Source organism: Populus euphratica, unplaced genomic scaffold (genome assembly GCF_000495115.2).
Source record: "Populus euphratica unplaced genomic scaffold, PopEup_1.0 scaffold40.1, whole genome shotgun sequence".
Taxonomy (NCBI): Eukaryota; Viridiplantae; Streptophyta; class Magnoliopsida; order Malpighiales; family Salicaceae; genus Populus; species Populus euphratica.
The window spans coordinates 191204-218110 of NW_011499912.1; the positions used below are offsets into that span (position 1 = coordinate 191204).

The 26907-nt window shown below is 36.2% G+C and overlaps 4 protein-coding genes across 6 annotated transcripts; 2 read left to right on the forward strand and 2 right to left on the reverse strand.

Annotated features, from left to right (window-relative positions):
* The first annotated feature begins 638 nt into the window (after positions 1 to 638).
* Positions 639 to 9309, forward strand: LOC105134041 (uncharacterized). 2 transcript variants are annotated; one of them, XM_011038281.1, is made up of 10 exons: positions 639 to 2241; positions 2815 to 3288; positions 3385 to 3686; positions 4319 to 5044; positions 5118 to 5408; positions 5538 to 5699; positions 5788 to 6726; positions 6812 to 7027; positions 7846 to 8106; positions 8664 to 9309. In XM_011038281.1, the coding sequence occupies exons 1-10, from the start codon at positions 825 to 827 to the stop codon at positions 9000 to 9002; spliced, it is 5127 nt and encodes a 1708-aa protein (XP_011036583.1). In that variant the 5' UTR covers positions 639 to 824; the 3' UTR covers positions 9003 to 9309. The 2 variants fall into 2 exon arrangements, with proteins under 2 accessions (XP_011036583.1, XP_011036584.1); XM_011038282.1 differs by having other exon boundaries at positions 5130 to 5408.
* A 1328-nt stretch (positions 9310 to 10637) lies between these two features.
* On the forward strand, positions 10638 to 13702 carry LOC105134046 (uncharacterized). Its single transcript, XM_011038288.1, has 7 exons — positions 10638 to 10891; positions 11560 to 11631; positions 11745 to 11911; positions 12005 to 12072; positions 12178 to 12861; positions 12966 to 13070; positions 13175 to 13702. Exons 2-7 carry the CDS (start codon positions 11561 to 11563, stop codon positions 13535 to 13537), a joined length of 1458 nt encoding a protein of 485 aa, XP_011036590.1. The 5' UTR covers positions 10638 to 10891; position 11560; the 3' UTR covers positions 13538 to 13702.
* Positions 13703 to 15257: 1555 nt separating this feature from the next.
* On the reverse strand, positions 15258 to 19490 carry LOC105134045 (Exostosin family protein). Of its 2 annotated transcripts, XM_011038287.1 has the most exons (5): positions 19009 to 19490; positions 18732 to 18922; positions 16328 to 16679; positions 15718 to 16221; positions 15258 to 15343 (listed from the first exon to the last, which is right to left on the reverse strand). In XM_011038287.1, exons 1-5 carry the CDS (start codon positions 19270 to 19272, stop codon positions 15335 to 15337), a joined length of 1320 nt encoding a protein of 439 aa, XP_011036589.1. In that variant the 5' UTR covers positions 19273 to 19490; the 3' UTR covers positions 15258 to 15334. The 2 variants fall into 2 exon arrangements, with proteins under 2 accessions (XP_011036589.1, XP_011036587.1); XM_011038285.1 differs by lacking the exon at positions 15258 to 15343 and having other exon boundaries at positions 15461 to 16221.
* A 2586-nt stretch (positions 19491 to 22076) lies between these two features.
* On the reverse strand, positions 22077 to 25311 carry LOC105134044 (Exostosin family protein). The gene is made up of 4 exons (XM_011038284.1): positions 24931 to 25311; positions 24672 to 24841; positions 23285 to 23639; positions 22077 to 22908 (listed from the first exon to the last, which is right to left on the reverse strand). The coding sequence occupies exons 1-4, from the start codon at positions 25132 to 25134 to the stop codon at positions 22243 to 22245; spliced, it is 1395 nt and encodes a 464-aa protein (XP_011036586.1). The 5' UTR covers positions 25135 to 25311; the 3' UTR covers positions 22077 to 22242.
* Between the last annotated feature and the right edge of the window lie 1596 nt (positions 25312 to 26907).

Sequence of the window (26907 nt, forward strand, 5' to 3'; positions counted from 1 at the left end):
TTTTATTTTGAAGAAAATTAAATATTAAAATGATTAAACTTGAGTTAGACATTTTAAATCAAATTTAAAAATTATTTTAAGTTTTATTTTATTAAAATAATATTATTTTAAGTTAGCAGTCAAATTAATAATTCAAGTCCTGAACTGAATTAAATAAGTTAAATGTAAAGTTTAGATTTGATAAATATATTTACCATAAGAGTGGTTAAAAATTATTTAAAAAAATAAAAAGTTGATTGTAATAATTCTTCAAAAACAAATTAAAACAATGTTTAAAAATTATGATAATAGATTTTGATTTTATTTTATTTCATTTCTTTCCCAAGAAAATCCAAAAAATACAAGCTTTTTTTTTTTTTAAATGTATTCAAAATCAAGGCAAAACAAAAAAAGGAAAATGGCAAATAATACCCATCTCCTAAGAAAAAAAATACTTTGATAAAATTAGCTCTTTTTATGGGCTACGTGTCCTTACTCCCACGTACGTGCATCATAACCAGGCCCCATTATGTGGACCCCACCTCCAGGTTTTCCTCAATCTCACACAGCGAAACTTGCACCTACGACACATCGAATCCTGACCCCAAGAAACCCAAAAAAAAAAAAAAAAAAAACAAGAAAAAGAAAAGAGGGCAGGTTAACTACAAGTCTACAAGGAGCTCATTGTCCAGAACAGCCTCCTCTCTTTACCCTCACGCCCGCACGCCCCTCCTCTCTTGCTTCTTCTCCCTCTCTCTAAATTTTTTGATCAAAACTCTAGAGAGAGAAAAGTAAAAATAAAATAAATACCAAATAACACCAACACCAAAAACCCCTAACAAACAATGAAACACCACGCCACCACCATGGCCACTTCAATGGAAGCGGCAGCCACATCCTCATCCTGCTCCTCATCCGCCCCTACACCTTCCCTCTCCGACCAATCCTCTCTCGCCACGTCATCATCCACTACCACAGCAACGCCAACATCAACCACCACAACAATTGACGATATCACCGTGGGGACCACGCGAGACGGGACGAACGGAGCGACGGCAGAAGCCGTTACAATCGATCGGCGAGGGGAGTATTCGGCAATCTGCAAATGGACGGTACAGAATTTTCCACGTGTCAAAGCTAGGGCATTATGGAGTAAATATTTTGAGGTAGGCGGTTACGATTGCCGTTTATTAATTTACCCTAAAGGTGACTCTCAAGCTTTGCCTGGCTACATCTCAGTCTACCTTCAAATCATGGACCCGCGCGGTACATCATCGTCAAAATGGGATTGTTTTGCCAGCTACCGTTTATCCATTTTTAATCCACTTGATGATTCCAAAACTATACACCGTGATTCATGGCATCGGTTTTCCAGCAAGAAAAAATCACACGGCTGGTGTGATTTTACCCCGGCTTCTACCGTTTTCGATTCCAAATTAGGCTATCTGTTTAATAATGATTGCGTTTTAATCACCGCCGATATTTTGATTTTAAATGAGTCAGTTAGTTTTATTCGCGACAATAGTAGTAGCACTAGTAATAATGAGGTGCAATCGGGGGTTTCTTTATCGATTTCGTCGAATTCGGTAGTTGTGGGACCAGTATCGGATGTGTTGAGTGGGAAATTCACGTGGAAAGTGCATAATTTTAGCTTGTTCAAGGAAATGATTAAGACACAGAAGATAATGAGCCAGGTGTTTCCTGCTGGGGAATGTAATTTAAGGATTAGTGTGTATCAGAGTTCAGTGAATGGTACGGATTATTTGTCTATGTGTTTGGAGAGTAAGGATACGGAGAAGACAGGTGTTTCAGATAGGAGTTGTTGGTGTTTGTTTAGAATGTCTGTTTTGAATCAAAAGGCTGGGGGGAGCAATCATGTGCATAGGGATTCATATGGACGGTTTGCGGCAGATAATAAAAGCGGGGATAATACAAGTTTGGGGTGGAATGATTATATGAAGATGGCTGATTTTGTTGGGGCTGAATCAGGGTTTTTGGTAGATGATACCGCCGTTTTTAGCACTTCATTCCATGTGATTAAGGAGTTCAGTAGCTTTTCAAAAAATGGGGGTTTAAATGGAGGGAGGATTGGGGGCGGAGCAAGGAAGTCTGATGGGCATATGGGGAAATTCACTTGGAGGATTGAGAATTTTACGAGGCTGAAGGATCTTTTGAAGAAGAGGAAGATTACTGGTCTTTGCATCAAGAGCAGGAGGTTTCAGATTGGGAACCGGGATTGCCGACTCATTGTTTATCCTCGAGGTATGCAAGATTGTCATTAGTATTATTTAGCTATGAACTTACCGTTGCTCATTTATTTTTATGCTAACAGACTTGGAGTATGCCTTGAATCTATTATGAAAATCCTGCTCTAATTGATGATTTTAAGACAAGTGCAGCACGTCTCGACACGGATAGTTGAGCAGTAGTTCTTCCTACTTATGTGGACACAGAGAGCTTGCTTGCTATCTTTTTATAATGGTCTGTTATGCTGGATTTATTTGAAGTAGCTTCATATTTTTTTTCATATTAGTGACAGACTCACTTAGCTGGATTAAGGTTTTGCAAAACACCATGCATCATTGCTTACTGCTTATAATTTAACTAGTCATGTTTTGGTCCTTGGGCTGTACTAGGAAAGAGAAGGTTGTCTTTGATTGCATGCATCATGTATTTAAGCTAATTGTACAATTGCTAGATATGCAAACCAAATTGACAGTTAATGCCTTCTCTTTGCTCACATGCAAAATAGTTTCAAGTTAATTTGTAAGCCAAACTGGAAGTTTTTTAGGAAAGTGAAGTGATGAGAAATTCCTGTATGCTTGGTGGTATCAGGGCAGTCTCAGCCACCATGCCACCTTTCGGTGTTTCTTGAAGTTACGGATTCACGAAATACTTCTAGCGACTGGAGTTGTTTTGTGAGTCATCGGTTGTCAGTTGTGAACCAGAGGATGGAGGAAAAATCTGTCACAAAGGAATCTCAGAATCGCTATTCCAAAGCGGCCAAAGATTGGGGTTGGCGTGAATTTGTGACACTTACAAGCCTATTTGATCAAGATTCTGGGTTTCTTGTTCAAGATACTGTTGTATTCTCTGCAGAGGTTCTCATCCTGAAAGAAACATCCATAATGCAAGATTTTACTGATCAGGATACCGAGTCAACTAATGGTGCTTCCCAAATTGATGGGGTTGGCAAAAGAAGTTCATTTACGTGGAAAGTGGAGAACTTCTTGTCCTTCAAAGAAATAATGGAAACTCGAAAAATATTTAGCAAGTTCTTCCAAGCTGGTGGTTGTGAGCTTCGGATTGGTGAGTAGTTATCTTTGGTCATCTCTCAGCTGAAGTTCTGGTTGCAGCTGCCCTCGTTCTTTATTCAACTGATGGTATGTGTTTTTTCCCATGCAGGTGTGTATGAGTCCTTTGACACCATATGCATATACTTAGAGAGTGATCAGTCAGTTGGTAGTGATCCAGATAAAAACTTTTGGGTCAGATACAGAATGGCTGTAGTGAATCAAAAAAATCCTGCCAAGACTGTGTGGAAGGAGTCATCTATTTGTACAAAGACATGGAATAATTCTGTCCTGCAATTCATGAAGGTGTCAGATATGTTGGAAACAGATGCAGGGTTCCTTGTACGAGACACCGTTGTTTTTGTCTGTGAAATATTAGATTGCTGCCCATGGTTCGAGTTTTCAGATTTAGAGGTTAGAATTAGTCTTTCTTTGATCATTTTCTGCTATTTTTATGTACTGAGACTCTTGTATGGTGATATGCCTGTTGGTTCATGTGTCTGCATCATGTTTCTGTGTGATTTTGACCTTCAACATCATGGGCTAATGGAGAGAACTTTAGTGTCCGAGTTTTTAAAGTCTTATTTTTACACCAGCCAGGCATTTTAGATGTCCTATATTTTACCCTCTTTCTAAGTTATTTTATCACAGAATTATAAGAACATTATTTGTTTTGGTTCGTTGAGAGGCCCACTAGGATGGGGGTAGTTGCACTCCACTCCCTAAACCCCACTGGCTCATCCCGGGAATTGGTAATTTTGTATGCACCTTTTTTCTGGTGCAACACATCAGGAAAATGCATGTAAGAATAGTGCATGAAAACAATCATGAATTAGTCCACCAGTTCAATGGTTCTGATTTTTTTTTTTGTGTACCTTTCGTGCATGCATTATTGTGCTATAAAAATTTACTCCTAAGCATCTTATTTTCAATAACCAGTACATTTGTACAAGTTTGTTGGAGATCAGAAGCAGCATTTTTTATTTTGTTATCATCTCTTCTTCATATGATGGCTGAATGTTTATGTTTGTTCTGCCTTCTGTTAGGTTTTGGCATCTGAGGATGATCAGGATGCTTTAACAACTGATCCTGATGAACTCATTGATTCTGATGATAGTGAAGGAATAAGTGGAGATGAAGAAGATATCTTTAGAAACCTTCTTTCCAGAGCTGGGTTTCACCTTACATATGGAGATAATCCTTCACAGCCACAGGTTACTTTAAGAGAAAAGCTTTTAATGGATGCTGGTGCCATTGCTGGTTTTCTGACTGGGCTACGTGTTTATCTTGATGACCCTGCTAAAGTAAAGAGGTTGCTTCTTCCAACAAAACTTTCCGGTAGCAATGATGCAAAGAAGGCCACAAAGGCTGATGAATCTTCCCCCAGCTTGATGAACTTGTTGATGGGAGTAAAAGTTTTGCAGCAGGCAATTATAGATTTACTTTTGGACATTATGGTTGAATGTTGCCAACCTTCTGAAGGAAGTTCAAATGATGATTCATCTGATGCACACTCAAAGCCTTCTCTTGATGGCAGCGGTGCTGCCAGCCCATTGGAATCTGACAGGGAAAGTGGAGCAACAGAATCCGCTCGGTTTCCTGTACATGAAAGATTGGATTCTGGTCTAGATGATTCTACTAGAGCATCTGCTGTTCAGAGCTCTGACATAAATGGGACTGGTATGCCTGGACAATCTCTTCCAGGACAGCCTATTTATCCACCTGTAACAACAGCAGGGGGCGCTTCAGGAAATGCATCACTTCGCTCTAAGGTATGGATTTCCACTGCATGACTGTTTACTTTTCCTGTGTAATATTTTGGTTTATATTAATTACTTGGAGAAGTCGGACTTTCAGACCAAGTGGCCGGAACAATCTGAGGAGCTCTTGGGACTGATTGTCAACTCACTGAGGGCCCTAGATGGAGCTGTTCCACAAGGCTGTCCAGAGCCAAGAAGAAGACCGCAGTCTGCGCAAAAGATAGCTCTTGTGTTGGATAAAGCTCCTAAGCATCTGCAGCCTGACCTGGTTTCTTTGGTACCCAAATTGGTTGAGCATGCAGAGCATCCTCTGGTTGCTTATGCACTTCTTGAAAGACTTCAAAAGCCTGATGCAGAACCTGCATTGCGGATTTCTGTAAGATAACCGTTGAATAGATACACTTTTATAAAAGACTCCCTCTCTATTTTGACCAACTGCATATACTATTCTTCTTTAAGTCTATTGCCAGATATTTCATTGTGTGATTTTGATGGTCATTCTTAGGTTTTTGGTGCTCTTAGTCAACTGGAATGTGGCAGTGATGTGTGGGAGCGTGTTCTATTTCAATCGTTTGATCTTTTGACTGACTCAAATGATGAACCTCTTGCTGCTACCATTGATTTTATATTCAAAGCCGCATCCCAATGCCAACATCTTCCTGAAGCAGTACGCATTTCTTTCTCAGAATATCTTCCTCTGTTGTTTGACAAAATCTCTTTAATGCTTATTTAAACTGCCCCGTCTTCTTTTGTAGGTCAGATCTGTTCGTAGTAGGCTAAAAATTTTGGGGGCTGATGTGTCCCCTTTTGTCCTGGATTTTTTGAGCAAAACTGTGAATAGTTGGGGAGATGTTGCTGAAACCATATTAAGAGATATTGATTGCGATGATGACCTTGGTGACAGCTGCTCAACATTGCCTTGTGGTCTTTTCTTGTTTGGAGAAAATGCATCTGCTGCTGAAAGGTTGCAGGTGGTGGATGAGCAGACATTCCATTCTAGCAGTCATTTTTCTGACATTTATATTCTGATTGAGATGTTATCCATACCTTGCCTTGCTGTTGAAGCTTCTCAAACATTTGAGAGGGCTGTAGGTCGAGGAGCAATTATGGCTCAATCTGTAGCAATTGTCTTGGAAAGGCGTCTCGCTCAAAGATTGAATTTTAATGCCAGATTTGTTGCTGAAAATTTTCAGCATGAAGATGCTATAATAGAGGGAGAATCCAGTGAACAGCTGCGAGTTCAGCGGGATGATTTCTCTGTTGTTCTTGGTCTTGCTGAGACACTGGCCCTTTCTAGAGACCTTTGTGTGAAGGGATTTGTTAAGATGCTGTACACGATACTATTTAAATGGTATGCAAATGAGCCCTGTAGAGGGAGAATGCTAAAGAGACTTGTTGATCATGCCACCAGTACTACAGATAATAGTCGTGATGTAGATCTAGATTTGGATATATTGGCTATTTTAGTTTGCGAGGAGCAAGAGATTGTTAAACCTGTTCTGAGCATGATGCGGGAGGTTGCTGAAATTGCAAATGTTGACCGGGCTGCTCTTTGGCACCAGCTATGTGCCAGTGAAGATGAAATTATCCGAATGCGTGATGAAAGGAAAGCAGAAATTTCCAATATGGCTCGGGAGAAGGCAAATCTATCTCAAAAATTGAATGACTTTGAGGCCAATAACAATAGGCTAAAGGTACTTGATATAATCCAGTTAATTAACATGTAGGTATTTTTTATGTGGGAATTTATTAATGTTGATAACACTGTTGAAATGACAGTCTGAAATGAGGGCTGAGATGGATCGCTTCGCTCGGGAAAAGAAGGAACTTTCTGAACAGATGCATGAAGTTGAGAGTCAGCTTGAATGGGTACGTTCAGAGAGAGATGATGAAATTATCAAGCTCACAGTTGAGAAGAAAGTTCTTCAAGACCGTCTTCATGATGCTGAGACACAACTCTCCCAATTGAAGTCCCGAAAACGAGATGAATTGAAGGTAGGACCATGAGATATGTTTTCCTCTATGAATGCTCTCGTCTTTTTACTACATCAATCCATTACTTCTTGTTTGTTATCTAAAGGCAAAATACTAACTTAGCCAACAGCTCATCTAGTTATTTCTGGCTCACTGTTTGGGATTTCTGGGGAGAAGGGGAAGGGAGGGGGATCAAGGATAGGGATGGAAAGAGAATACTCTTTCCTTGTTTTGATTCATCAGTATGGAAATGCAAGTTAAAGAATTTTTCTTTGATTGGTTAGAGAATGTGAGAGAACGGTAACTATTTACAAATTACTTTTATGTCTGCAGGGTATATTTTGCTAAATTAGTTAAAAGGTTATGATTGGAAGTTTGGGTCTGAAAGTTTTAAAGTCATTACCTGGCCTCCACCACTCCCAGATTAGGGAGAGACTTTTTAGAAGAACGGAGGGAGTGGCAGTTAATAATATCCTGCCCCACCATTCACCTCTTTCCACAATGTACTGTAATTCCCTTAGAATCTTGGAACGTCTTTTTTTGTAATTTCAATTCCTGTGGTCAAAAAATGGAACTCCTCTGCTGTGCTAAGTCTTATCATATTGCTTTCTTATGGAGGAATGTTTTGGAAGTAAGAGAGTTGGTTGATATGGTTGAGATATTCCTGTAGAATTTGCTTCTTTGTCCTCGAGATAGTTGGATGGATTATGTTATTGTTTTAGAAGATTCTTTTGGTTGAGGTTGCAGAGTAAATTTCATGGAAACAATCTTAGCTGTTTACATACGTTCTTCTCCCTTGAATGCTGACTGCTGTTGTGCTGCAAATATATGAAATGCAGAGAGTAGTAAAAGAGAAAAATGCTCTCGCTGAAAGGCTGAAGAGTGCTGAAGCTGCACGGAAAAGATTTGATGAAGAACTGAAACGATATGCAACAGAGAATGTGACCAGGGAAGAAATCCGTCAGTCATTGGAGGACGAGGTTCGGAGGTTGACACAAACAGTTGGACAAACAGAAGGAGAGAAGAGGGAGAAGGAAGAGCAGGTTGCTAGGTGTGAAGCATATATTGATGGGATGGAATCAAAGTTGCAGGCCTGTCAGGTTTGTGCTTTTACGTAGTTGGTGCCTCTTCTGATTATTTTATCATCAGTCATGTCTAATCATGTGTTCATATCAAAAGTCATGATACTTGATCAAGCTTGCAGTTCCATTTTTTTTTCTGTTGAGTATCAAAACCATCACCTTAATGTTTTTTTTCAACGGGCTTGTCTTAATTTGCTATTTGAACTCTTGCATGCAATGTCAGTGCTTTAGGTGATGGACTTGTTTTTCCTTGAACAATTTGGGTAAACTTCATAAAAAATAGGATCTCTTTTTTGGTGGATGGTCTTTGCATGTGCATGATTTGTCGACTGCATTAGAAGAGCCTCAACATAACCTAATGAAGGGTCGGACTATGTTGTCTTTTATTTGTTCTCTCAATAAAGCCTAGTATGTCTGCTTCAGGCAGCAGCATCATCTTGGAATGATATAAGCTCTGTATTGTTAAGTCATTTGCAAGCATACATGGAATCTTAATGGTAGACTTGTTATTTTTCCACGTTGTGTGAATTAGAAGCAGCAGTGTCATATTAATTCTCAATCCTTTCATTTTTCAGCAATATATCCACACCCTTGAAGCTTCTCTTCAAGAAGAAATGACCCGACATGCCCCTCTTTATGGAGCCGGATTGGAAGCTCTATCGATGCAGGAGTTAGAGACGATATCACGCATTCATGAGGAAGGTCTCAGGCAGATTCATGTCCTCCAACAGCGCAAGGGGAGTCCAGCCAGTCCTCATGTGAGCCCCCACACCTTACCCCACAATCATGGGATGTACCCTGCTGCTCCACCTCCAATGGCGGTGGGATTGCCTCCACTGATTTCAAATGGTGTTGGGATCCACAGCAACGGGCACATAAATGGAGCAGTTGGTCCATGGTTTAACCATACATAAATTTTGCAATCGCAGACTCGATAGTGTCAAATGTTGGCATTTGTTCTCCATACAGAGCCTGGTGACATCCCGATATGAAGGGATGTTCTCGAGTTTCTTTCCTGGCATTTTAACTGGTACAACTGTTGGAACACTGAAAAGAAAAGGAAAAAAAAAAGTTAATAATAATACATCTCATGTGGAAGGGGGAGAGCCGGCGGCGGTGGTGAGCGAGTCCAATACGACTGACAGTTGCAAATGCCTAACTTATTTCGCTTCTTTTTTCATAAAAAGTTAATTGCAAAGCTCTTGAAAAGTTTGTTGGTTATGCTCAGTATTCACCTCTCATTAGAGCGTTCTCCCATCCCTTCTGTGTTGAAAATATGCTATAACGTGACGGTCCAATCGCCTGACAAAGCAGTTTGATTTGGGGCAGCATTCTTTCCATGATCTGGATTGCTATTAGGGTCCCCAGCTTGGTCTTCTGCCTGTTGGTTCTCGCTAGGTCTTTATCCTAGATAACACGATATAAATCTTCAAACAAGAACCAAATCTCTCCGCCTCAGCCGACATGTTCAAGAAGAGAAGACCATACAACGATATTTCCTTACATTAGACGAAATGAGGTCATCATAAGATTACTATCATCCTTAGCTTTAATCATAGGATTGATCAAACCACGTTATCTTTGACTCCGCCAACGTACCGTGATGAGATAGCCTAGAAAATGAACACGCTTTGACATTCAAAGATGCATCTCTACCATGTGCAAATCTTGTGACATCACAAGTGATTGAAAAATGAGGCAGCATCGGACATTTCTTTCTCTATTTTTGGACATGAGTTAAGCAGGTTCGGCATCTAAAAAGAGAAAATCCAATGCCTCAAATTGGTCACCGAAGCATATAATTACAGCTCATTTAGCGACAGAAGGTGATAGGTCATTTTCACCCATGTCAAGAATTTTGTTCTTGATGCGAGTACCCCATTTTTTGGGGAGGGTGAATTTCCATGAACTTGCTACTGCTTTCCTTGAAGTTCACTGGAATTTACAAGCAAGATTCCTCTTAAATTTAAGCTCCAAAACCTAAGAAATCAATATCGAACCAAACGTATAACGAGCTCGATATTTAGGATGATAAATTACTACATGATTAATAACAATATAATGGATCGAGTCCACATAATAATCTTTCCAAGAACCTAATCTTCCATGCTTTATCCCTAAACCCTAGTCAAACCTCTTGATTCACAGGCTGCTCTAACGTATCCCTGTGCAGCTACTATAACAATGATAACTCCATAGCTTGTAGAGTATCTTGAAAGCAAGTTTTACCTGTGTGAACTGGGTATTGTACCTAGCCACAGCCAGCTATCTCACGTATCTGAATGACGTGTTTGGCCATTTTGCCAGCGAGAAGATCGAAGAGGAGGAGCAATTTTCCTTACTAATTACTTGTTTTATTATAATGGGATTAATTACTATCCACTCGATAAAGGATGGCGCCAAAGACATAGGGAGGCAAGTGGATATGATTGCAAGACATGGAGGCGAAGAAAAGAGGACAAAATCAATACAAACGTGGCCGATAAATATTATTTGACTTTTATACACTTACCCTTTTCTATGAATTTTCTTCTAATAAATTCCTTCCACAAGTGTTTAACATTCTATTTAAGCTAATCAAGATTCATTCACAAACCTCAAAATAGTAACAACATTCTTCTTCCCTCTCTTTTCTCCCATATATATTGAAGAAGGGATCCCACTTTTTCTTGATATAAATCTTCTTAATACCATCCTTTCTTCTTCGAGAAGGAGATTGACATCTTCTTGATTCTTACCTCTCTCTTCTGGGCATTTCTGCCTCGTAAGCTCGGCCACTGTACCACTACAATATAATATCAATGTAAGCTACTGTACTTAACCCCCTCTTCGATCTCTTAGCTTCTCCTTCTGCAACTACATTTTAAGGAATCATACGATATTTTTTTTCTTACAAAGAAGAAATACTTGAACCAGAGACTTTCAAAAGAAGAAATAACACGAATATCATTGACTAAGCTTGATTATATGTTTGTGCACGAACCTAGCTTTTTGATATATTTACCATAATTAACTTGCATTGCGAATTTAATTGAAGTAATTCGCTATATATAGCCCCTAGTAATTGCCAGAAAATAAAGATTTGCCAACAAGAAAGGGGGGCTTCAGGCTAAATTAACAACAACCTATGGATGCTAGTAGAGTATTGGTCTCCACCAGCTATGTAAATGGTTGCAATGGATTCAAGCATTTTAAGATATCAAATATTGGAAACCGGAAGGTGAAGAGAATCTTACCTTCATATTTTTGGACTATCCTTTTTCTTTTTCTTTTTCTTTTTCTTTTTTCCTAGCATTGATGAGTTGTTAAGCAGCTGCAATTTTCTGTTACTGTGCCTAAATTAGCAGTCATTCGCTAGTTTTATGATGCATTGCTAAATAAACAAGTTTTTTCAAAGGCGAGTAAACTCTCTCAAACTATGATGGTTTGGGAGTCTTAGTTTTCACGTTTGCGATCTATCTTGATATGCAGAATGAAGAATGTTTGCTGGCCTTACTTTGATCCTGATTTTGATAGTCTGCCAGAGAGGATATTTGGGCCCACGTAAGTGATTTATCTTTCAATATAGAAACCTTGAATTCATAATCAAACCTATGATAATCACCATAGCTACAGGCTCCTGAAGAAAACATATATTGTTCATCATGGCATTGCAGTTGTAGAGTTTGTATTGATAATGAAAGCATGGAAGATTGCACAGTTGTGAAGGTTGACAGCGTAAATAAGCAGGGCCTCCTCCTGGAGGTTGTGCAAGTTCTGACAGACTTGAATCTCACCATCTCAAAAGGCTATATTTCTTCCGATGCTGGGTGGTTCATGGATGGTAAGTATTTTATGCATTCTATTCACAGCATTTTGTTGGGCCTTATGATCAATCAATGTTGATGAACGATTGATTTGCGCATTGATCATGCAGTTTTTCATGTTAAAGATGAGCATGGCAAGAAACTTAGAGATCAAAATGTTATAAACTATATCCAGCAGGTAATCAAACTCCGATCTTTCATCAATCTAGTGCGATTAGCGTGATTGTTATTGAGATTAATTTAACGAAGAATTACCACCCAACTTAAAAGCTTTAATTTTTAGGCTATAGGGACAACAAGGGAGAGTGCCCCAAGCCCTCCTAATGCAAGAGCATATACCAACAATATTTTCGATGCCGACCATTCAAGCGATCACACGGCCATTGAAATGTCAGGAACCGACAGGCCTGGCCTCTTCTCCGAGATATCAGCTGCCTTGGCAGACCTTCAATGCAACATTGTGGAAGTCCATGCTTGGAGCCACAATGCTCGATTAGCTTGTGTCGCTTATATTTCCGATCCATCCTCCCGCACACCAATTGAAGACCCTCACCGCCTCGCCTCCATCGAGGATTATCTAACCACAGTGCTCCGCGCCAACACAGTGCGAAGCGCTGGTGAACCATCCCAAATCAACAATCGAGAAGTGAAGACCGGGGGCTTTCTTGGAGGGGAAGGCACCGTAAGCAATGTAGAAAGGAGGTTGCATCAACTCATGCTTTCGGTAAGAGATTTTGATGGGCCTACAAGCTCATCCTCAACGGGAACCGGATTGAATAACAACAAAGGAGGGTCAAAGATGGTGGTTTCGATCGAGAACTGTGACCAAAAGGAGTATTCAATTGTTAACATAAAGTGCAAGGATCGGCGAAGGCTCATGTTCGATACCATATGCACACTTACCGATATGCAATATGTGATTTTCCATGCTTCGGTTAGCTCTGATCATGATGGCCGTGCATTTCAAGTAAGTAGGAATCAAAACATTCAAATAATATATATATATATATATATATTTCCGCAATCTTTTTTCTCAATGAACTAATTAACCACAAATATTTGTTGCTACAGGAATACTTCATTAGACACAACGATGGATATGCACTTAACACAGAGAGTGAGAAAGAACGAGTAATTAAATGCTTAGAGGCTGCAATAGAGCGTCGGGTTAGTGAGGTGAGCCCTCGTTAAAAAATAAAATAAAATAAAATTATTACATGGATCTAGAATCATATGATTTTCAATGATCAAATTTGTTTATATTTGCTGTTTGGGCGCAGGGTGTTCTGCTGAAGTTACGTGCAGAAAATAGATTAGGGCTTCTATCGGACATAACTCGAGTTCTCCGAGAAAATGGATTGGCCGTCGTTCGAGCAGACGTAGCAACAGAAGGAGAGAAAGCAGTGAATGCTTTCTATGTAAGAGACATCTCAGGGAATGAAGTAGATATGGGATTCATCAAGTCAATGAAGAAGGAAATGGGTCTAACTGATCTTGAAGTGATCAAGAATGATACCACGACGACAACGTCGGCGAGGACGATCACAGATATTAGCCCACATGAAAGGCATCGTTTCTCTTTTGGAGACTTGCTCAAATCTCAAATTGAACGATTTTCTCACAACTTTGTTCCAATAGATTAAGTGATCAAACGTTTTAGTACTTCATTAATGAATTTATCGTTTTATTGGTAGCTAGGATTTGTACAAATATTAATTAATTGTTATTTGTTAATTTTATAAAGATATTTAGGCAGAGTTAATAAACTACAAAGTGGGACTGTTTAATAATCACTTGGATCCACTGTAATGGGATATCAATTTGGTAATTCTTAAAAAAATTACTTTTTAAGAATTATTTTAATGAGCCACACATCCTACAGTAATGCGTACTAACAAAAACATGGAGAAAACACCTCATATAAATACAATTCATTATGAACGGGACACTGTTTTCATCTTCCTAGCCTAAAAAATAAAAAATCTATTTGTGTTAAATAGTCTTTGAGATAATTTTGGTGTTCAAAAACTAATTGAAGTTGAATATTTTGTTCAAATCAAATCAATTTTTAAAACATATAATAAAATAATTTTTTTATCCTTAAAAAAAAAAAAACTAACAAGCAAATATAAAGCCTTTTCATGATGTCGTTGATGTCGAATGATTTAGCTCTTAGGATATTTGCATTTTTTTTAATTGCTAATTTTTTTATAATTAATTGGTTGTGTGGGTCAATTAAGTATTTTAATAATTAAAAAAAAGAGCTAATATGTGTTATACATGTATTAGTCACTCCGCTATCTTCAAATGGCATGTGTAACCGACTTTAATAGTCATAAAAGTCATTTTGAGGTGACTTTAGTTTCGTCTCATCGTCTCTTCATTAAATATATGACACGTGTATTATAGGATGTCTAGTTTGTACCCAACAATCATTTTTTCTTTCATCTCCCTTCCTTCCTCTCTCTTCTTCACTGTTTGCATGCCTATCACTAGATTTTCCAAGTTAGCTTGTAAACTTCTATTTCTTTTTTATTTAGTCCTTATTTTTATATATATAATTTTTCTTAAAATAATTCATTGAATTAGATCTTTCTCTTGATTCTATCCTTTTTTAATTTTTTTTTGCTTTATCAAATTTGATTTTTATTTTTTTATTGCTATTTTTTTTTTGTAGTGTAAGATATTTTTTAGAGTTTTTTTTTTCTATTTCACCCTTCATAATTTTTTTTCCTAATATACTGTTTTTTTTGCTTTGCAAAATTTTCAAAAATAATATATTTTTACCTAATTTAATTCTTCAACCTTTGGTGTTAAGTTTGTTTTTTAAAATAGGTTTTATTATTGAATTAAATAGAATTGATTAATTTATTAAATATAGCATATGCACACTTCATGTTGTTTTGTTTGATTTGCATTTCAAGGACATTGTTCTAGCTATCTATGTAACTTCTTATATCATCATCCATAATTTTGCAGTTAGACTAAACAGCCTCAATAAGCCTTTTTTTTTTTTTTGTGGTAAGTGATGTCCACAATGGATTGATAATATGTTTTCAATGATTTTTTTTTTCTGGATATAATATTTGTGACTTATTTGTTGTGGTTGATTGTTTCCAAATGTTTTTTTTTTATTCATTTATTATTGTTGTTTATAGTTTAATAACTCGAGTATTATGTTTTTGTTTTTTCATTTTGATAAATATTATCTTCGTTTAAGTATCACTTTTGTGTGCTCAAGATTTTTCAACTAGCTCACAGCGCAGCTGGGGTCACCAATCTAGTAGGCTCCAAAGCATCAACTCAATATAATGGGCTAGACTTAAGCCCTTAAATGAAGTGGCGGGCAAAATATGGGCCCAGCTCACCATTCAAATTAAGTAGCACAATCAGTCCACTTCAAGCATCCATTATGAACACCTCACGCATCCTAGATGGCACTAGCATTCCTGTACAAATTAATGGTAGGATAGCCATGTTTAAAAATATGTAGGGCAGCACTAACTTCATTTGGTCATGAAAAAACAAATATAAAGATTTCACTTCATTTTCTATTACAATACTGTTGTCAATGGGGAACTCAAACGTACTGTTTTACACTTTAACTTTTTTCTATTTTATGTATAGGATTAGCATGTGTATATTGGGTATTAAAATATACCTAAACAAGTCTTAAATTTAATCTCCTAAGCCAAATGGAGTGTAAAATCATGTGGAACACGTCAAATCTCTTAGCGGGCTGGTTCAACACAAAATGCTTCCTAATAGCTCTTAAACCCTCCTTAAGCCTCCTATATTTCTCTTCTGGAACAGAAATCAATACCTCCTTCAATCTTGGTATCTCTGATACATTCACCTGTATTGCAAAGGCCTCCCATCTCAAGACATCACTGAAGGGGAGCACATAATGATCCGATAAAATAACAGGCACACATTCAGCATAGATGGCCTCAACAATTCTTGGACTAGCCACTTCATGACCACTTGGACACAGACAAAACTTGGACCGGAGCATAAATGAATAGTAGTCCAGGTCTTTAGGGAGGTACTCATGGACTTGAAGATCAGGGTCGCGGCCTTTCCAGTGGTCTAGGAGGATGGGGCGTATGGGGCCATGAAGCCCACCGGAAAAGAATGCAAGGTAGGGGCGTGGGCTGGTGGCTGGTGGAGGTGAGATGAGTTTGGGGGGTACATTGCCACCATAGAGGTGAATTTCAGGAAGGCTCACGTCCTTTCGAGGGCTGAAACCCTCTGAGCTATTGGCATTGCACAGGACACGTATTGATGTATTGTAAAGGAAAGGATTGCCGTGGGAAGCATGGGGACCCTGTCAAGTCATGAGACCTCAATTACTTACAGTCAGAGGCATATTATTATATATACTAGTCATTAATTTAGAGATGCAACGCAACGTTTTATGTGAAATTACTCACCCAATCATGACAGGAAAGCATGAAGTGATCGGCTCCTTGAGTTCTATTCCAAAAGGGGTATTTGCTTGATACCACTCTCACATAATCAGCCACAAATTGTTTCATTGCAGTGTGATCGTAGGTCAGAGGCTTGTAGAGATACTTGACCATCCATGCGACACTGAAAGGCATAAAGTAAACATGAGCTCGTAGAGGATCCCTTGTTTTAAACCTCTTGGCTCCATGCTCCATCTCGTGTATGAACCTCCCCTCTATTGTGTATATGTCTTTGCATGGCCCGTCGTGGACAATTGGTAGCTCTCCTTCTGAGTACACGTGGACCTTGAATCTCTTCTCCATCTCCATGTAACTTCTGCAATGTTTGAAATGATTCATTTAAAGGTGTACATATTCACATGTATACAAATCATATATGCTGGTCTCGACTTGACAGAGAAGCTGAAAGAGAGAGATGCCATTTAGTTATCTGTTATGATGGTACAGTTAGGATAATGACCTTGATGTTGACAATATAATGCAATTAAAAGAACCCAGAATCGCACATTTTTGGCTAGCCACTGAGAACCTAGATCAATCAATTAATTGTATGTATATGTTAACTTATGCAAATCACCATCAAGTAGCAACCCTGACACATTACCTCAACACGCCTGTAAATTTCAGCTAAAAATTTGAATGATCACTGACGAATTACAACAGCACTGATTTTAGATATTACTGGTTGAGGCAATAGGTCAAATAAAGAAAAGATTACGCTAAACCTGAGAATAACAAAAGCAAATCCCTATCAGCTGGTTGACAAAAGACTAAGGTGTCCAAAGTCATGGAACGAGGCTCACCACCGAACCAATAGTTTGCTTCATGGTGTTGAATGAAACAAAAAACATCTGGACAATTTGGTTCTACTTGCGAACCCGTTGACCTTAATTAATAAAACTCATCTCGATCCTAAACTGGGTTCATGTAAAAGATTTCCAACCCACAATTGTTTGAGTATGACACCGCGACCATGATTTTATTCTCTTTAAAAACACGAATATTTTTTTTTCTATATCTAAGAAAAGAGAGTATCAATGTGATCATTGGCTAGAACACTTCTATTCGGTGGTCTCAAGCCCACTCAACCATTTTATGCATAGTGACCATAATGAGTACAACTTGAGGATGTCATGCATGTTCAGCTTGCTAGCTACTGCTTGCCGTTTGCCTAGCAGTCTTTTCAGCTAAGAGCAAGAAAGGACCACTTGGCAATTTTTCCCTTTCAAAACCCACTAACCATAAAAAGCAGGAGCATCCATCTCGACACTGTCGATTACAATAGAGAACAAAAGCCGCTTTTTGCCAGTGTAACAGTACTTATTATGATCCACATTATATCATACGATTGAAAACAGTTTTGTATGCCAAAGAGAAATGAGTGAATTTTGAGTGCGTTTTTGACACATGTGTGCACACACCATGCTTCACTTATAAGAATTTTCTCCATTTTTCCACAATCGCACAAAGAGCAGAGTTTCCGTACAAGCCAAGCAGTTTATAAAGTCTCGAAGCTCTAATTTATTATATATTTTTATTATTATTTAGGTTTTTTTTTCAATTTTTGTAAATTAATTAAGATTTTTTTGGATTTTATTTCCAGTAATATCTTTACTTAATTTGCAGAATTACCAAATGATTATGTTTCTACATTAATTTATATTAAATAGCTTTCACATTGTAGTTTGAAATATAGTAATAAGACCATTAAAAAAACAAGAATTTAGTCGTCGAGTCATTAGATTGATCTTAAATTTATCATATCAACTAGTTAAGCCAGCACATATTTAACAATTACGGTTTGAAAATTCATTCTACTGTATATAAATATGCGGTTTGCATGTTTAGCACATCATGATATATAGTTTTTAATTTATGAATTAATTACTGATTTGAATAAAATACCCTCCTTATCAAAAATAAATAAATAAATACCGAAGTAAATCGGTGAACTAGCAATGATATTAGTTCTTTCAGTTGAACCACTGTCTCACTTATAGCATTTTTTTTCTTTTTCACAATCATATACACATATTAGGAATTTATTAGATTTTGCATAAAATTGAGCATAAGAAAAAATTATGATATTATTTTATTGTAAAATAGTTACATAAAAATTAAACTCTTTCAAGCTCCATTGCTGGAACAGAAAGACCAAAAATGGTTATTGTCCGGTTAAGTTATTCAAGTTTAACTAGCCGGTTCTGTTTCATCCGGTTAAATTTGATTTGATTTGATTTAAATAGCCAGGTGTTTATAGTCTGATTAATATTTATTTTTGTTATTTTTCAAAAAAAAGAAAAGAATTCTGTTTCTTGTGGCGGAGTTGAATAATTCGAAGCTACTAAAAGTAATTAAACCGACTTACTGATAAAATGCTCTTGCATTAAGATAAATAGCACCGGCGACGTCGTTTTCATCACCGTCAGCGACGATCCTCGAAATGTTTCCAGTTAACGAAGCTGCCTTTCTAATGGTAGCTCGAGCTCTTGCAAGTCCGTGCTCCATCTCTTCTTCTTCTTTGCTCAACTTCACATTCTTCTTCTTCTTCACATTTTCCTAATCATCATGCACATTTAATCAATCAAGAACAGTTAAGAGGAGAGAAAGAAAGAGAGCGAGAGAGAGAGAGTTGAGTTACTTACAGTTACATTGAGTACGGTGGTGTTGTTAGATGGAGCAGCAGAATTGTAAACGGTGAGGATTGGATCATCGTGATGATGATCAGAGCTGGTACTGATTGATATTGCTTTTGTTTGTAACTCAACGATTGGAACTGAGAAAACTGTTGTGTATTCAAATTTAGGAGCAGAATTAACAGAGAAGATATTTTTATTTATGCAACCAAACAGGAGCAAAACGGGAAGGAATAGCAGTAAAGAAACCAACGCAGATGAAATGGTTTCCATTTTTAATCAGCATGAGAGTTGATTCCTCTATTTCTCTCCTCACCTCCTCATATCTGATAGATAGCAGTACATAGAAAAACAGAGAGAGAAAACGTGAGGGAGAAAACGGTTTGTGGAAAGGAAGAGAGACAGAGAGAGAGAGAGAAGGAAATCAAAATGCGGGGTGCACTCAGAGAAGTTTGTTTGGGATTTGGTGTCTTACAGAGTGAGAGTGAATGAAAGCGTGAGCAACGATATATATTTTAATACGTTCTTTGAAAAAAAAAAAATTAAAAAAATATTTTTTTTTATTTTTTAAAATTTACTTTTAATAATGATATATTATAACGATATAAAAAAATAAAAAAATTATTTAAAATAAAGATTTTCTTTTCCACAGGGCAGTAGTAGTGATTACCAGACATTAGAGTCAAGGAGCTAGAGAGAAATGAGTGATTTTTCAGTGCTCAGTGGATCCACACGCGCACACACACACACACCTGCACCAGGCTTCAATTACAAGGATTCTTACGCATTGTAAAGACACCACAGAAGTTCGTATCGTAGAAGCAAAGCATACATGAATTGATCAAGAGGATTTAAAAGCTCCAATCTTTTAGTAATAATATTATTGTTAATCTTGAAAAGCATTCCTCATTGAAGCTTCAGCTTTCAAATAATTAATCAAATCATGGAATCTAATGATTTTTCTTAATTTATCTACAAAATTAATCATATATATAATATTAAATACGATTGGTATTAATAAGAGAAACACATTAATGTAGTGTCTTACAGAGTTATGACGATCATGATTAAAGCTGGTAATTATTGCCTTTATTGTTTGCCATGACAGGATATTGGAAATGAAGTTCTTGTATATTCAAATTTAGGAGAAATAGAGACTCTTAATTATTAAAATAAAAAAAACATATAAATGTAAACAAAACTAATATTATCTATGAAACCATAGTATTTAAATCTTATCTCGTAGATTAATTCAAGAACTTACTAACTTCATCTAGCTAAATCAAGTTTTAAATTAAACGAAAAAAATATTAACTCATATTTAATCTAATTAAATTTTTAATTATTTGATTAATCCAGATAAACTCAATTAATTTCTTACTAGATTAACATTAAAATTTAAGAAAAAATAATTCTATTTTAATAAAAATAATAATTTTAAACTGATTTGATAACCCCAAAAATATTTCAACTAAATTCCTGGTTGGGTTGATAACTATAAATAAATCAAGGTAATATTTAGTTTGTTATTTATTTATGAGAATCAAGAATTAATTATTTTTTCTTCTTTGTTACTGTTGACATGAGGGAGAAGGGGAGGTAAATTGGATTGCGACAGAGGATTAACAATATGTTATTTATTAGCTATTTTTTAAAATATTTTTTATTTAAAAATATATTAAAATAATATTTTTTTTATTTTTAAAAAAGTTTAGGGGCCTAATTATATTTTTAAAAAAATTAGGGGCCTAAAATGTTAAAATCACACCTAGCTCCAATTATAGAAAAAAGAAAAGGAGGCTAGAATTTTGTTTCATCATCAATTTTGGTCCCTAAAGTCCTAATTATATTTAATCAAGAAAATTGATTTTGATTTTTCAAAACCAAGTATCAATTGAATGCTGGAACCTTTTACAACTTTGCAAGAAATCCTTATAAAATTAACCGAAATAAATTATAAAATTTAATTTTAAATAAATTACATGTGGAAGGATCAAATTAAATAAAAGTAAATAAATAACCTTAAAAACAAATAAATGAACTAGAAAAACATCGAGCGAATCCACGTTACATTCCTTTAAGGACTATTGTGAAAAACTTTAACTTTTTTTTTCAATTTAATTTTTAATATGTAGGTAGGTTTTGGGCCTGGGCTTAATCTGGCCTTGTGCTTCTTCTTTTTAGTTCCTTTTGCACAAATTTAACCTGCAGTGCGGTGGCTTTCTAAATGGTTGGGCTTTGGCTCTTATAAAGAAATTCATTTCATGATGAAAAAGATTTATGTAATAATTATTTATCATGAATTGGGTGGAGGTGAGTTTTTTCTTGTGGGAGTATACGGGTCTACAGTTTGAGTCTTGTATCAAACTGCTAATATAAAAAATCGGGAGATGTATTTATTATATTTTCTTTAATTAATCCAAAGTATATATGTATTTATTTATACCAAATTAATGAGAGTTAAACCCTTTGGCTAGATTCTTGTTTTATATTTCTCCAAGATCTCATCGGAAAAAGATGCTTCGATGATGAAAAGTTAGTCGGTAAAAGAAGCTTCCCTAATAAAATCTCGTTGGGAAAGAATCTACGGCGACAATCAGGAAGGAAAGAGTCTACGGCGACAAAATGTCATCAGGAAACATATAATTCAAGGCTGGCACCGGAGATGAACTTGCTCTTAATTTCACAACGAATTATCGTCGATAAAGTAATTATCTTTACCGAACAAAAAGTCAAGAAAATCCTCGACGACGGCCACTTTGTCGGGAAAAGGCTTTACCAGACAAAATTAAGGTGATTCTTTTTCGGACGAAAACTTTCGTAATTCATAGGGTATAATTCATAACTCATATTGAAGCTTAGCTTATACAAAACGAGATTAATGGTAACATGAAAGAGATTAAGGCTGTGCAATTTGATCCCGTGTGAAGGCACGGAAAAGAAGAAAGTTCTCGTGCATTTCCTCCGACAGAACTTTCTTTTGATGGGTAATTACACAATATTGTGCATCAAAGAGATTAAAAATTAATCATATGAAAATGTACAGAACAGAAAACCATGGCCCCAAAGAATTACTGAAATAATTAGAGAATTAATAAATAAGGGCATTATGCATATATAGTAATTTGGCTATGTATGCAAGAGTACGTACGAGCCATGGCATTGTAGTTTCTACGTACATTATACAATAGCATTATATGTATTTGGGTGTGTATGAAGCTATAATCTAAATCATGAAATTTATCATCTTGGCAGCCTGATATTAAGCCTCCGGAGCCACACAGAATGCATCACCATATGCACCACATCGAAGGGCTTAGCTGGTCGATGGAGCTTGAAATGTTTCTGCACTTGAACAACCCTCTTTTGCTTCTCCAAGTACTCCTCCACAGGAATGCTTTGTAAAATTGTCTTGATTTCTGGGATCCCTGAAACCGGGACCTGAACAGAAAACTTGCTCCAGTCAAGAACATCACTAAAAGGTAGAACATAACAGTCTGAAATGATCACTGGAACACAGCCTGAATAGATTGCCTCGACTACCCTAGGGCTTGCAACTTCCCATCCACTAGGGCACAGGCAATACCTGCTCTTACTCATTTGCTCGGTGTAATTTAGGGTTTCAGGGAGGTATTTGTAAACTTGAATGTCATTGTCTTCTTCTTTCCAATGTTTGAATAATATCTTTCTTACACTCCCATGGCTACCCCCGGCAAAGAAGGCAAGGATCGAACGATTGTTATCGCAAGGCTGGAGGATGTGTTCTGGTTCTAACTTTCCACGCGGGAGCTTAAATTCAGGCAAGGAGACATCCCTTGCTGGTTTGAACCCTTCCGAGGAATTGGCATTGCATAGAACTCTAATGAAGTTCCTGTACAGATCAGGGTTTGCAGCCGAAACATCTGGTGCCTGATACATCAAACGAAAGAGATCAGTTAAGAAGTTGAAGTTGTCAGCATAATTCTTCTTCTCCCCCCTCTTTTTTAAAGTAGATAGATCCTTGCAGCCAGTGAGGGGTTGCCATTAACAGTTTGTGCATAGCTATTAGGGCATGGATTAAATTGAAACACTGCTAGAAAACATTTTTTAAGCTCAATATCTCCCAAACATTAATTTTTTAGCATAATTACAATATATAATTTTCGTATATTTCTTCCTAACAAAATCCATATTAAAGCTCTTAAACTTCACTGAGCCAGATATCAAGTTATTCTAAATGTTGGGTTTTAACTAATTATCGCAACACTCTAAAAAATTAAGAGTACTTAAGAAAGGACAGGGTTACCCAATCGTGACAGGAAATCATAAAATGGTCAGCTCCACTGCTTCTATTCCAGTACGGATACTTGCTGGAAATGAGGCCAATGTAGTCCTCAGCAATGTCCTGGATTTGCTTACGAGAGTAGGTGACGTAAGGTCTGTAGATGAAATGAAGGATACTGGCTATGCTAACTGGGACGAAAAATGCAAGTGCCTCGTCAGGATTGTTAGCTGAAAATGGGCTCTTGCCACTGTCCAGTTCGTCAATGATTTGCCCCTCGATGGAGTAAATATCATTCATTGGGCCCCTGTGAAAAAGTGGTTGCTCTCCTTCCCTGTATGCCCATACTCTAAATCTCCTCTCCATCTCAATGTGGCTCCTAATAAATAAAAGAATAATATATAATTACTATACGAGGGACATGAAACTACATATACAATCCAAAATACAATAAAATTAGAATTTGAAGATTTAACAGAAATTATCAATAACTAATTAGAAAAAAAAAATATGAACTAAAAACTTTATTGATAGAAGAAAAGAAGTATTAAAAACAAAAACTCACAACAAGATTGATTGAGGTTATATCGTAATATATTATTCTTGTACTAAAATAATCATGCCCAGTTTTTTATATTCTTAATTTCTCTCTAATTTTATAAGTTTTTATTTTTGATTAACTTTTTTAATTAATCACAATTAAGAGATTTCTAACTATGTAATTACATAATAATACCTCAAGAAGGTTATATTACTTCACCTAATTAATTAATTTCAACTAAATCTACTTCAATTATATATCTCCTTATTTCTGCTTTTCTTAAATGCTAAAATGGGGGACCGTCTCAAAGTGAGAGCTCTAAGTTCATAAATATTATATTGGGGAAGTAAGAGCTGCTCTAAGTTCATAAATAGTACTTATGGAGCAGAAGTTTTCAAGCTCCTCGAGAAAATACCAAAAAGTTAAGTATGTTTGCTGCACAAAAGTACACATTGCAGTCTGTGAAGATCAGTGCTTGCCTGGAATATTGTGCAAAGACAATGACTTAGGATTACGCAGACAAACCACAACATTAATCACCATGCCATGCTAGCTGTTACACTCCATCTAGGCCTTAATATGGTTATCTTACTGAATCAAAGCCGTATAATTTTGAAAGTGGGAATTATTTACGATGATCCCCTAATTAATTTTTTTATGATCTCAGTTCAACATGACCTGTTAATCCTGATTTCCATGGAGTTTAGGCAAGTAATGCCAACCAAATCCATTATATATTATCACTAACCAAAATTGCATGTGCTAATACGCAACTTAAAGGACTTGGCATTACTAGCTAGTATATATAATTTCAACTTTCAAACGAAGATTGAGTCTAAATTGTAAATCATGGTGATAGATGAACTTAACTGATGAAAGGCGTAAGGGTTTATGTAGATGGATCCTCTAGGGACAAAGCTCTCTTTCTTATAAGATGTGTAATTACGCATTTGAGTCGCCTTTCTTATTGCTGCTCTTGCCCTTGCCAGCCCTTCTTCCATTGTTTCAATCCGGCTCTTCCTGTGCGGCCCTTTTTGCACCTGTTTGATCAAACTTTCTGTCAGCAAACAATCAAAACAGAAGTCCCATTTTGCACTATAACCTTTATAGTGCTAAAGGGCTGACTTACGCTCTTGCTACAATTAGTTGTATTGTAGAAGTGATCATCTTTAACTACACTAGGAATAGGGGGAATCATTTCTGAAGTATTTGAGAGATTATTCGATAGAGAAGCAGAAGTTTTGGTGGAGAAACTGTTGAATGAATAGAAAAGGAGAACGAGAAGGATTAAAGGGCATAGTATGCAAGGGGTGGAATAAACGAGATCAGCCATGGCAGAGAGAGGTAGTAGTGTTAGTGCATCTCATTAGGGTTTTGCAAAAACTTTGGAGGAGACAAATAAATAAATAAATAAAAGCGAAGATGTAGGGCATTTTTCCGAGATCATGAAGAATTTGAACTGGATAGAGATCTTTTGAGCCTGATCTACATTCACGTACGGCAATCTAGCTAGCTGCGTAGGTTATGCTTTTAGAGTTGGCTGTGTTTAGCTCTTCTTTTCTCCAGGATTGGATTAATAGTATGATTAGCCCCTTAATAACTCTTAATTTTTTTTTAATATGGCCCGGCCCCTCTACTTTTTTTGTATTCAATTTGCCTCTTAATCTAGGAAAATTCTTATTTAATTAATTATCACTCGAGGATTTGGATTGGCTTATTATTATTATTATTATTATTACACAAAAAGGACTTAAAGATATAATATTCATCAAATCAAATATCATAAAAGTAGAAACAGATCAAAGTAATGTTAACTAGCTAGCTAGAGTTGAAAACCAATACATCTAGTAAATGCACTGCCTTGGCTACTTTTAGAAGCAAAGATCATAAATCGGATCTTTATGGGGGAGCTAGTGGCCATGGAGTGTGGTTATTAAGGTCCAAGATTATGCTATAGCTAGTATTTTATGACTTTTTTGCTCATGAATGGTAAGTGCCGAGGGTAAGATAACTCTCTCTCTCTCTCTCTCTCTACGAGAATTTTAATTTTCTTGTCAATGGAATAAAATAAAAAAAGGAGAACCCAGTGGTACTTGGCATGGAAATTAGAAAGCAATCTCAATTCAAGAATCTTTTGTTAAATCCAGCTTGACTTTGCATGTCAACTAAATAATTGTTGATTAGAAATATAGTATAAACGAAAATATTAACAAAATGTTTCCGTTGATAAATTACAATAAATTTTATTAATGAAAATGTTTTTTTCAATATATATTAATAAAATTATAGTAAAAAAATTAAAATAAAGTAAAATAATATAATGACATGTTATTTACACTAATAAAATTATTGATGGTATTAATATCATCGGTAAAATTTATCTTTAAACTTGTTGATAAACTATTTACTTTTTCTTAATATTGTTTATTATATTAATTACCAAAAAAAATTCTATTTGTAAATATAAAAATTGTTGATAGTGATTGTTTTATTAATCACAAACATGCAAGAGATAATATAATCAAACCTAGATTATACCCGATGAAAATATATTTTTTTATTTTTAAAATATTTATTTTTAAATTAATATCATTTTAACCCAAAAAAAATCTTATAACAACCGGCCAAAATCTAATTTAAAAACTTTGCACCGAGAAAGCATGGCCATGGATTGTGTGAAATTTCATACTTCCAACCAAAGCATGGCCATTGATTGTGTGAAATTTCATACTTCCAACCAAAGCTCATCTAAACTTCTCTTATTATTTTAATTATACCTATGTATTACATAATTAACTATATACCTAATTTACTTCAAAATAGAATCAACCAGATTAATTTAATCTCCTTTGTTTTTTCTTTGGAGATTTTAATGGATTATAAGTTAAAAAAGAGCAGCACCTCTCTCTCTCTCTTTTCACGAATTCAAATCATGTTTCTGTTGAATATGATGTATAGCGTAGTAACTGTTGTATTTATGGGTGATTGAGAGTGACTCTTTTTTTTTTTTGTTTAATTTTCAAAGAAATCCATGCACATGATGCGGCAAGGTTGTTATTTTTTAAAATTATTTTTGGTTTTAAAAAGTATTAAATTATATTTTTTA